Source organism: Gastrolobium bilobum, unplaced genomic scaffold, assembly GCF_033153095.1.
Source record: "Gastrolobium bilobum isolate Gb01-03AN ecotype WA unplaced genomic scaffold, APGP_CSIRO_Gbil_v1 utg8498, whole genome shotgun sequence".
Lineage (NCBI taxonomy): Eukaryota > Viridiplantae > Streptophyta > Magnoliopsida > Fabales > Fabaceae > Gastrolobium > Gastrolobium bilobum.
In genome coordinates this window covers 414,164-426,158 of record NW_026898476.1, presented here as the reverse complement: position 1 = coordinate 426,158, position 11,995 = coordinate 414,164, and the positions used below count along the sequence as shown (strand labels likewise).

At 34.0% G+C, this 11,995-nt stretch overlaps 2 protein-coding genes across 4 annotated transcripts; one reads left to right on the top strand and one right to left on the bottom strand.

Annotated features, from left to right (window-relative positions):
- Positions 1–4,242: 4,242 nt before the first annotated feature.
- LOC133316573 (tubby-like F-box protein 3) lies at positions 4,243–8,219 on the top strand. 2 transcript variants are annotated; one of them, XM_061518337.1, is made up of 6 exons: positions 4,243–4,824; positions 6,047–6,131; positions 6,280–6,409; positions 6,498–6,677; positions 6,883–7,367; positions 7,750–8,219. In XM_061518337.1, exons 1-5 carry the CDS (start codon positions 4,537–4,539, stop codon positions 7,352–7,354), a joined length of 1,155 nt encoding a protein of 384 aa, XP_061374321.1. In that variant the 5' UTR covers positions 4,243–4,536; the 3' UTR covers positions 7,355–7,367; positions 7,750–8,219. The 2 variants fall into 2 exon arrangements, with proteins under 2 accessions (XP_061374321.1, XP_061374320.1); XM_061518336.1 differs by having other exon boundaries at positions 6,047–6,134; positions 7,750–8,218.
- A 912-nt stretch (positions 8,220–9,131) lies between these two features.
- On the bottom strand, positions 9,132–11,782 carry LOC133316577 (inactive beta-amylase 9). 2 transcript variants are annotated; one of them, XM_061518345.1, is made up of 3 exons: positions 11,366–11,782; positions 10,324–10,805; positions 9,132–10,221 (listed from the first exon to the last, which is right to left on the bottom strand). In XM_061518345.1, the coding sequence occupies exons 1-3, from the start codon at positions 11,604–11,606 to the stop codon at positions 9,337–9,339; spliced, it is 1,608 nt and encodes a 535-aa protein (XP_061374329.1). In that variant the 5' UTR covers positions 11,607–11,782; the 3' UTR covers positions 9,132–9,336. The 2 variants fall into 2 exon arrangements, with proteins under 2 accessions (XP_061374329.1, XP_061374328.1); XM_061518344.1 differs by having other exon boundaries at positions 10,324–10,809; positions 11,370–11,779.
- Between the last annotated feature and the right edge of the window lie 213 nt (positions 11,783–11,995).

The window sequence follows — 11,995 nt, the reverse complement described above, 5'->3', positions numbered from 1 at the left end:
ATCCTCAATAATGCTATCACTGACATTAAGCTTTAAAATTAAGGCCATTGGTTTTGATTATACTCTAACCAATCGTTTACAAGTCTAATGTTTATACGAGGGAAAAAAAATCTCCCCAAAATTTGAATGTTACAATGATGACTACTTAATGAGTGATTCGTCATACATATGTATGACATATTGGTCATGATAAATTAACTATTACCAAACTTAAAAAAGGGATAAATATTTGGTGATTAGGAATTCAAGTTAAGTATTACTTGAACTTAGTTTCAAGAAACTAAAAATAGAATAATATTCAAACTTGAGTTGGTGAAAATTTTAAAGGTTTAAGTTGTATTTAAGCTATAAAAAAAAAACTTTTTTTATTATTATATTTTGTTGCTGAGAACAAAGAATCGTGCTCCATAGTATTTGAATAAAGTAAACAATGTTGATTACCAAAAAAAAAAAAAAAAAGTAAACAATGTTGTTCAGTTTTGGTAAATATTAACGTGTATTAGTTGTGGAATCGAATTAATGATACTTGATTGCGGTGATGCTATTGTTTAATACGGGTTCAGTGTTAAAGATATGATATTATACAATAAAATACGCCTATTAGGCTATTAGCTACTACATATTGATAGTGATTCAATTAGCTATTAATATGAATATCAAACTGAATCTTCAATTTTCTGAAGCTACACTTGGGTTATTTCATCATATCACTCGAGCGTTTCCCAAAATAAAAACTTTAAAAAGGGCACATTGTACAAAATGTTAAAAATCTATATGTGTTGGGTTGCTTGTAAACGAAGGTTATCGATTTAGTAACACACGCACACAAAAAAAAGTTATTGATTTGTGTAAAGAACCTTGAGATACACCACCCCAAAAGCTAGCTCAAAGGGTGAGAGTGCTCAAAGCCTTATAAAGGCCACATTAATTGCACATCTAACCAATGTGGGATTATATATCTCAACACGCCCCCTCACGCAAGAGCCCTTTAGGCTAGAAGGGTGGAAATTGCACAGACCCATTTTTGGTTTACCTTTTTGTGTTTATTTTATTTTATTTTAATTCCACTTTTTAAAGTGGGGGACGGTGAGGCTCTGATACCATGTAAAGAACCTTAGGATACATCATTCCAAAAACTAGCTCAAAGGATGGGAGTGCCCAAAGACCTTATAAAAGCCACATTAATTGCACATCTAACTAATGTGACACTATATATCTCAAGAATTTGTTTGTTTGTTTGTCGAATGTGACCAGTTTTGAGTGTGAAAGATTCTACCTCGAATTGATTAATCGATAACTGTAAAAAGGAAAAAAAAAAAGAGCTACCCCTAAATTACAAACCTCATTTGATAATGTTCTAGAGTTGCTGTAGTTAACCACTAAAATTTAAACAGCTAACATAAAATTGTCTGAAGCTTTTATGTTACATTTATGCATTTTAATATTGGATCTCCAACTTCACATGTTGCTGTAAAAATTATTTTTTTATGCCACCAAGTATAACTATGTCTTACTTATAAGATATAATTGTAATATTAAAGATATTTTTTTCTCCACCACGTTAGTTAACAATTTTTTTGAAGAGAATTTTTGTTTTTAACATTACAATTATATCTTACAGGTAAGATATAGTTGTAATTGATTGTTACAAAAACATTTTCCTTATAGCAACATAAGAAGTGATTTTGCCTTTAATATTCTCCTAAGACAAGATAGCTTTATGTACACATAAGTGGGTTCTGCAAAGAGAATAAAGAAAGATAAAAATGCGGTTCATTCACTTGCATGTATGTTAGGGGATAAAATAAATTTTCTCATGTATTATCCTTTTTTTTTTTTTTGATAATCAAAACTCATGTATTATCTAATATGAACATATCATATAAGATGATCTTAATCATCAATAAACAAATTAACGGTGATAATTTTATAACTTTATATCTATATATTTTTTTTTCTAATCTTTTGTCACCATTGATTTATTCTTATATAGTTAAAATCTTTCTACATTATATAATCATGTTAATAACATACGAGAGTATTTTGAGCTTCTTTTTGCTTTATGTAACTCGTCATTTTTTTTTTTCTTAAAACAAAAAAGTTCCTCTGAGTTTTAAAAAAAGAAGTTATTTTTGGAAATCATGCAAAGTGGGCCATGAACACAATCATCTAAGTTCGTAGATGGTTGATTTGATTATTGTTACTTTTCGTCACTTTTTTTTTGTGGTAATTGTTTTCTTTTCTTCGTATGCAACGAGATATTCAAGTGAGTTAGTGAGGTCGGATATGTGTTCGATTTCCGCTGAATGCATTTTTGGGGAGGGGCTGAACCTTTAGCCATCACTGTTTTCCCGCACTCCGGATTAGTCCCATAGCCGGCTCAAAGAGTCGAAGCTCGTGGAGATACCGGAGGGAGCCAACTCGTCTCAAAGAGATAATTAGGGTTGGGTAACTCCAAAGATATTCAAGTGATTTTAAATTTGTAATGATGTATATATTAATGAGATAGGATATTGCAACAACCAAGTAGTGTTACTATCAATGTTACTATTAATCAATTTCACCGTTAGATCGATTATGTTGATCCATCGGTTATTTATTTCCATCTTTGCATGGTTATGATTCTCCATATTTAATACTTTATATTTATTTCTACCTTTATATGGTTATGATTTCTCATATTTAATGCTTTCACTTTAAATATGGAGAATCATAATCATACAAAGATGGAAATAAATATAATCTTTGGATCAACATAATCGATCTAACGATAAAATTAATTGGTAGTAACATTGATAGTAACACTATTTAGTTGTTACAATATCATTCCCCTATATTAATTTATTAGCTGGCTTTAATATTTGATATATGTTTACCTGGAAAGCTCCTAATATTTAAGCATTTTGTTTTAATTCCATTTCCGTAGTAACATTCTCCTTAAACAAGCGATTTTTGAAACTCCATTTTCTCCCTTGTATATGTTGCTTCCATATTAAAGATTAATTTTATGTTCAGAGGATCTAGAGAAAAGGTTGACGACACAGAAAAAAAGTGAAAATAAAATGAAAACTTCCAAGTTTCAAACAACATCCCAAAATATTTGACATTATATAAAGAAAAAAGTGACCAATAAAAATTCAGAAAAGTTTGTATGTGATATAAATAATCACTCTTTACATTAACAAATTGATCAACAATAATACACATAAACGCGGCGGAGAATCAAAAGATTTGATGAACAATATTTTGTTCTGAACATAAAAATTTTAATATCTCACAAAAAACTATTTTTTGTACGAAAATTTATTAGTAAAAAACATTAAATGGAGTAATATCTTAGGGTATAATTAAGTCATTAAGTGTATATTTAACAATGAATTGATAACTTCTAAAATATCATTGGATTGAATGCTCTTTTTTCAGAATTTTACATGTCAATATATGTTTTGACGGGAGGAATGTTATATTTATAATCTATTTTTGTTTATAATTTCTTATAATCATATTTTAATCGTTGATTTTCGTCTATGAACGGTTGTTATTTATTGTGAATTAATAATTAATTAATAAATTTAATTTATGAAAATAATAACCATTGATTGACAAAAATCAAATGTTAAAATATAATTGTAAGATGCTATAAATGAAAATAGATTGTATCTATAACTTTATTTTTTTATAGATATTAAATAAGTGATATTTTATCAAAATTTATGAATATATATATAAAAAAATATATAATATTTTCACATAATAAAAATAAAAAAATATTTTTCTCATGTTACATGTGATAATTTGTCTCATGCAACACACAAAAAAGTGGATGAGACCCATTTTTTTTTCTGTCTCTCTTTTCTTCGTAGTGAATCCTATCCACTTTTGTATATGTTGCATGAGACAAATTATCTCATCCAACATGAGATAAACATTTCTCATAAAAATAATGCAAAAATGTTTAGTGTGAGAGCCTCTTTGAACGTAATTTTTCCTAATAACTTAAACATTTATCTAGTTCAAATTAAATGGAATGATAAAAATTTGATTAGAAGAATAATTAAACTTTTCAAGTGGATCATCACATCACTAGGATTTTCATTGAACTAACCAAGCCAATTTACAAAAGATATTGAACCAAACTCTTTGAGCCGCCACCACCAGCTTAATGCCTTATGGCTTATGATTCCTCCACTCTTATATTTGCGCATCTCCCACTAAATTATTACATTACATTTCACAGTGCCACCTTTTCATTTTCATTTTCATTTTCATTTTTTTCTACTTCTCTCTCTCTCTCTCTCTCTCTTCAAGAAAAAACACTGAACTTTCTTATAAGAATCTCATCTCTCTGCTTCTCTCCTACCTTTTCTTCTCTTTTCCCAAACCCACCAAAAAAGGATCAATTTTTTTTATTCCCCAGAAAAAATAAATAAATTCCCCTCAATCAACACAACGCTTAAATCACCCTAGTTCTCTCTCTCTCTAAAAAGTACTAGTGGTATTCTGAAAGTTGAAACCTTTCACCGTTTCCAAATTCCGATGGCTATAATGAGGAGTATAATGAGATCGAGGTCGCAAAGGGTGGTGCAGGAGGAGGAGGTGGTGGTGTTCGACGACGGCTTAAGGCAGAGTTGTTGGGCCAACATGCCCCACGAGCTCCTCCGTGAGGTCCTCATCCGAATCGAGGCGTCGGAGGCCACGTGGCCGCCGCGGAAGAGCGTCGTCGCCTGTGCCGGAGTGTGCCGGAGCTGGAGACAAATTACCAAGGACATCGTCAAGACCCCCGAACTTTCCTCTAAGATAACCTTCCCCATCTCTGTTAAGCAGGTTTTTATTTTATTTTATTTTATTTTATTTTATTATTTTTTTGGCATTGATCTTAATTGGGTTTTCAATTCCCAATATTAGCATGATTGCTTAAATTAGGGCAACAAGGTTTCCTTATGTTACTTTGTTCCTTTATTTTTTTTAAATATTTTGTTATTAATGTTTGTTCAAAATGATTACAATATTTTTGGCTAGATGTTTGTATTAAATTGTGTTACGATTGTTTTAAAACCCAAAATAAAAATAAAAAATGGATGATGCTGTTACCCATGGCCATGGAACATGGTGGGCAAGACAGCATGTAATTGTGAGGGGTGACGTTGAACTATTCTTTTCATTTATTTTGTCTTCCAATATATAAATCTATTACATATTATTAACTTTATTTCCTTGGAATATTAATAATCTGTTCCTTTGTATTTTTTATTTTATTTTCCCTTCTGATTCATGATTTTTATAGTATTTGATGAGAAAATGAAATACTTAATTCCTGCTTCTACTGTAGAAAACCCGTCTAAATGTTCTTTTTCTTCCAGTGGAAAATATAATTTTGATTGACCCATCTTATTTCTGGATAATATTGAGTTGTTGGCAGAATTATTGATATCTTTCTCTTCCGTACATGGCCAGAAATAAAAGTTTTTATATCACCGGGGGGGCTTGGACCACTAAATAGTGATGTCAATTTTTTTTAACTGTTGTGAACTTTGTATGGGAAAATACTCTGTAATTTCCTTCCAAGACATTGTAAAGGACCATGTTTTGTAGCATATGGGTATTATCAATGTTATTATTGGCAGCCTTTAGTCCATCTTACATCAAGCTGTGTATTTTCTTGTGCCAGCTAGTTGTTCTAAGTCAATTATCTTCTACTAGTTTAGCAGGGATATATTATGTTTTGGTTGGGTAGCGACCACTGAAAGTTGAAATTTCTTTGTTTTTGATGTATATAAGATGCCAAGCCTAAAAGTAAATAAAAGGAGAGGTTCCTCCTCTTGGCAAATTGAGTGGGTACCTGAAGATGCTTATTTGGTGTGGAATGCTTTGCTTTATTATTTCCTACTCACTATGGTATTGCTCTAAAGATTCCCTTGTTTGTAGAAGGGCTTCACTATTGAATGTCACTATTGTGCTTGTCTTTTTATTGCTGAGTACTTCAATGTATTGTTTCCCTGCCCTGACATTGCTTTAACATGTTTTAATTGGCAAATAATTTTGGCAGCCTGGCCCAAAGGAGCATCTCCTCCAGTGTTTTATAAAGCGTGATCGATCCACCCAAACATATCATTTGTTTCTCAGTTTAAGTAGTAGTGAGTATATTAATAAAACTTTTGGTCGATTTCATTCTGCAAAAACTTCAGTTTCTTTGTCTTCCCTCAGTTTTTGGTTTCCTTTTTGAGATCGAAAGCTTCTATTTCTAAAGTTGTGGGTTCTTTCGGCCACTATTCAATTCAGCGCTAGCTGATGAAGGGAAGTTCCTTTTGGCTGCACGCAAATGTAGACGTTCCACCTGCACAGATTATATCATCTCTCTAGATGCAGATGATATTTCAAGGGGAAGCAACACCTATGTTGGGAAACTGAGGTGCACTGCTAATCAAGCGCTGACCATTATTTTTTTTTTCCTGTTTATTAGTGCAAAGACTTATACCATTTTCTTCCCCTTTGATAAGATCAAATTTTCTGGGAACCAAGTTCACAATCTATGATGGCCAGCCACCTCATGCAGGGGCAAAGATTACAAAAAGTCGCTCCACTAGGCTGGTGAACCTAAAACAAGTCTCGCCCAAGATCCCTACAGGAAACTATCCAGTGGCCCACATCTCATATGAATTGAATGTGCTAGGCTCCAGGTAAGCTTTACATATTGCAATTGTGCATAGATCATCCTCCATAAAATTAACTAATTACTGCTATACTATAATTGTCTTTGCATAAATTTTGACTTTCCATACATGGTTTTTGTTTGGTGGACAATAATATTTTGACTTTCAGTAGCAAAAGCTTTTGCTGAAAACATATTGCCTTACATACTTACCATCTATATACGGAAAGCAGGGGGCCTAGGCGAATGCATTGTGTGATGGATTCCATTCCTGTCTCAGCAATTGAAACAGGAGGGGTAGCCCCTACACAGACCGAGTTTTCTTTTAACAACGTAGATATGTTTCCTTCATTCCCTTTTTTTCGATCAAAATCAAATCGTGTGGAAAACCCCCCCTCCGGACCCCTGGGCGATCAAAAGGATGGGATGCTAGTGTTGAAAAACAAGGCTCCAAGGTGGCATGAGCAGCTGCAGTGTTGGTGCTTAAACTTTCATGGACGGGTGACAATTGCCTCAGTTAAAAACTTTCAGTTGGTGGCATCCCCAGAAAATGGACCTTCTGGACCAGAACATGATAAGATTATCCTCCAATTCGGAAAAGTTGGGAAGGATTTGTTTACAATGGACTACCGGTACCCTATCTCGGCATTTCAGGCATTTGCAATCTGCCTCAGCAGCTTTGATACAAAGATTGCTTGTGAATGATGTGTTTATACAGGTATTCATTTGAAAGTCCAATATTCAAAAACTAAAATAAAATTGATTAATAGAAAGCTATAGAAGCCAAGTGCTGTTTGTACTATTTCCATTGGCAGATCACTTAGCACATACATTTTGGTTTAGCTTAAATTAGTGCCACTATCCAACAGTAGGCCATATTATTAATTAATTCCTCTAGCTTTGTGTGCCTAAACTAAAGGATGGGAGGATAACTTCACTTGAAAACCTTTCTTATTCTATCTATAACCTTGTGACAGTTATCTCAGTTCCACTATCTAAATTTCAAACCAATTTTTTTTTTTTTTTTCTGGTTAGTGATTGATTCCGTATGTAGTTTTTGAGTATGCCAATTGACGACACTTGCTTCTTGTTCATGCCAGCTTCAATCCAGATTACATTGTTATTTCTTTTTCGCCGCTGCTGATGATGTATGGTTTGAATGTAACTTGGAGGGAAAGCAATCCGATAAAACATGTTCAGGAAGATGATTTGATGGTATTGAATTGAATTTAAAAGGACGGTGATGCAGATTTGAGTGTTTCAGTTGATTTATGGGATCACAATTCATCACTTGTGGGAAGATCACATGAAAGTGTAAAGTAACTTGGAACTTGTATTATCCCGTGTATACTGTTCCCTGTGTACATAAATACCCTCTCTCTCTCTCTCTCAATTCTTCTTAACAATTTGCTTTACATTTGGTTATTTATGCAATTTAATGGTGGTATGTAAGTGGGTCTATTAGCATCGAAGTTGATAGTAGCTGTTTTTTTTTTCATTCACGGACTTCTTGTCCTTTCATAAGAACAGAGTAATCTACTCACTTGCAAATGGACAACTAAATTGCCAATAGATGTCATGTAGTCAATAATAAAATAAATAAATTGTTGGATGTCAACTAAATTTGCCAGAGCTTCTAAACAAGACCCTGAAACCATGGCTGGCTTCTCATTATCAATTGGTAGAGGAAGAGGGCATGCTGATGCATCTTGAGAAGAACCAGTTCTTCATTCATATCTGTATGTAATTCCAATATTCCTTCATTTACACTGAGACAATGCTTGCTTCTAGGACCACTACAACTGCAACAATGAACGAAAAGCAACTGAAAAACCCACCTTTTTTTTTCTATTAAGAAAATTCCATCTTAAATTATTAGACATCAAGTAAAAGCTTCTGTTTCAATTATCACGAACCCTTACATTATTAGTTTCTAACACAAATTACGTTGTGTACAGTCAAAACAAAAACTCAAGAGTGACGAAAACGAAATCAAATGCAAAAAACCATATTAATGGAAAAATAAAAAATAAAAAATAAAAAAACCAAACGTTATGGCATTAAATTCAAAAGAAGCAGGGGAAGGGGAAGGGGAGTGAATGGATGAGGTAAAAGCCCCACTTCACTTGAGGTCCAAAGTCGAAACCTTTTCCTTCCGAACTTCTTGTTGAATGAATCACGTGTTCTCGTAACGAACGGAGCCATATACTCTTCAGCACGATAATTTTTCATCTTAAGTAAATATAGTAGTTAATAAGTGTATATCAACTCAAGTGCAAGTTTTAATTAGTTTATTTTACAAACCAGGGAGGAGAAGAAGATCAAGTATTATAAGCACTTTAAAAAGGGAAAATTGTTTCACTTTTCCTAAAAAAAAAAAAAAAAAATCATTCTAGTTAATTTTATTTGTCTCTTAATATTTTTATTAAATAAAACTAAAGTATTTAACAATTAATGCAAAAGTACATCACATGAGCACTAATAACAAAAAGGTCAACTGCTCTGCCACCCACCTTGGCTATGTTATAAGGAATGCTTGTAATGTAACTCTGCTCGAGGTTAAAGCAGGAAGGTATCCTCATCTTAAGCTTACCTAATAACATGTCCTCAGTCTCATCTCATTCAAGGGTATAGAAAATAGTTATATACAAATATACATGATTATCATCATTACAAATTTACAACAATTAGGCTGTTTGCATGCTCACGCTTGATTCTTGGCTTCTAACCGCATATTCAGCACCTTCTTCATCAGAAATCGGCAGATCATCTGAATGCAACTCTAGTTGATTAAGGCTCCGAACAAACTCGGTGAATGAAGGAAAATGCTCTGGGGAAAAGAAATATGCTCCCATTCTATGATATGTGAACAAGTCCAGCACATTATCCACTGATAAATACTTCTTGATTTGTTCGAAACCCCCAGGAGCACCAGACTCTGAAGAATTTTGACCCGAAACCTTCAACCCGTGCTTTCTGCAAGCTGTCATAATTTGTGCAAGTAACAGCTCAGGGCTGGAATGATTTTCATTTGGCTGATTTGCATCTGAAAGGTCCATTCCAGGTAATATCATTTTGCATGAGTTCCTAGCAAACATCTCTGCAACTGCTTCATAACCATCCCTCTTAGCTGTGTTATAGAACCCTGCTGTTAGCTCGGAAGGATGGGATCGAGTTCCATACCAAGAGTGCATGAGTGGGATTTTTCCATATATTGTCACACCAGTGTCACCTAAAGTAGAAGCTGCTAATGAAAGGAGGCAATCTCCATGAGTTATGAGCTGATTAGAATACCAGGAAAGGAAGAAGTCACCATATGTAGACTCCCAAGAACCCCCATCCTTGAAAAAGTTATTGGAGTATAGTGACTGGTCATAGGTAGGTGCATCATGTGGACCACCAAGCCCCCATAAAGGATTTCCAGAAGCTTCAGCATGTTGCTTGAGAAAGCTGAGCATGTTTTGGTCATAACACTGGAATTCCCCAACTACTTGAGTTTTCATATTACCATGTTGTGGGTGGTGAGATGGATACCGTAGCTCACCATCTGGTCCTAAACCCATGGAAATGCTCTGCAATATGACAAGATATGAAGATAATGTCAATCATATATAGTAATATGAAAGTGGATATTATTAGAGTACATAACTGGTCCTGGAATCCAAAATTCTTACCGTGATTGTAGAACCCATGAATGGAGAGAAGGAAGACTTGAAGCTCTCACAGAAACTCTGGTACACTTGGACTGGAGTCTTCCCATCAAGAACAGGAAGATTATCAACTGCCAGTGATAGGCATTCTTCATAATGCTGTCCTGAACGGTCTGTAAAGAAAATATTTGGTTGAGATTCACCAATCTGGGACACCCATTTGGGTAGAGGGATATTTGGATTTTTAGACCCATGAAAGCAAAGCGTCACATGGAGCTTGAGACCCACTTTCTGAACCATCTCAGCAATAGCAAGATAGCATGACCAATCATATTTTCCCATGGCATCTTTCTCAACAATTCCCCACCAAACAGGTAGCTCAACACCTTCAACTCCTAATAGCTTCAAAGCTTTTAGGCCAGCTGCAATTGCTCTAGCATTGTTTATTGAATTGCAGTCACGAGAAACTGCATCTAAGGGCAGCCCCACAAATAATCTTACACCATCTACCTGCAACATATCATTTTAAGCGTGTCATTCTTATTTTCTAATGGCTTGAACTTGACATTACATAACAAAACTTAATTGTATTTGACTGCCGAACATGTAGCATGACTGCATGATATTTGAATGTAGAGTTTACTAAACCTCTAGTATTTAAATCCCCTTCAGACTCTAATCCCTGTTTCTCATGGTTTTCACTCATTAATGCAAAAAAAAAAAAAGCCTCCCCTCAAATTCACCAGATGACAATTTCAAGGAAAAATTATCACTCAATAATATTGTGTAGCAAATTATTTGACTTCATTATTTACCTAGTTAGGTAGTTGATGTTGTTGATTAACTATGTAAATGAAGAATTTAACATGCTAATTTGGATAGAGTTGACATGTTCATTTAATTTCGAGCTAACAGATATAAAAATAAAGTCAAACCAAATATAGAAAAACTACTAATTGATAGTTTCCTTTTAGAGTCAAAAGACAAAAATAAAAATCCCATTTTTTTCTCCCATAGTTTTCTAGCATCCAAAAGCAGCACGCAACATAAAAAGAAAACAGAAAACTCACCAGTTTGGATCTTGTTCCAGACCCAGATCGCTTCTTCTCCTCTTGAACAGGTTCATACTGAAGAGCTTTCAAGGTGAAGCTTATCCCAGCCTTCTTCCACCTCATATTCCGACCAAAACTAACTCTATCATTCGAAAACCTGAAATTATCCCTCAGATTACAAAAACCCACTTCCCTAAACGCCAAATCGGACTTTCCCAGCTTCGCTTGAGAACTACCAATCACCGAAACCTCCATGGCCAAGAAAACAAAAACAAAAAAAGGTAATACTATCACAGCAAGAAAAATATTCACCAAATGAATGAAAATTCTAGCTTTTCCAGAATACCAACTTGGGGTTTCCAATATAATTTTCACAGAAAAATATGGGATTCAATGAAAGTAGGGATTTTGAAGATGGGAAAAATTGAAATGGGCAAGGCTCGTTTATAAAGAGATGGACCCTGAGACACGCTTTTTCTTTTTTCTTTTTCTCTTGTGCGTGGGACCCATAAACGAAAAAGAGTAACAAAGTTAATGCTTGCAATACAATTTGCCACGTGTCCTTCTGATAGAAAACCAAAGTTGAGCCGCATAAAACTGTTGTTCATTTTTGTTTCATAATTCTTAAATTCTTAATATATATA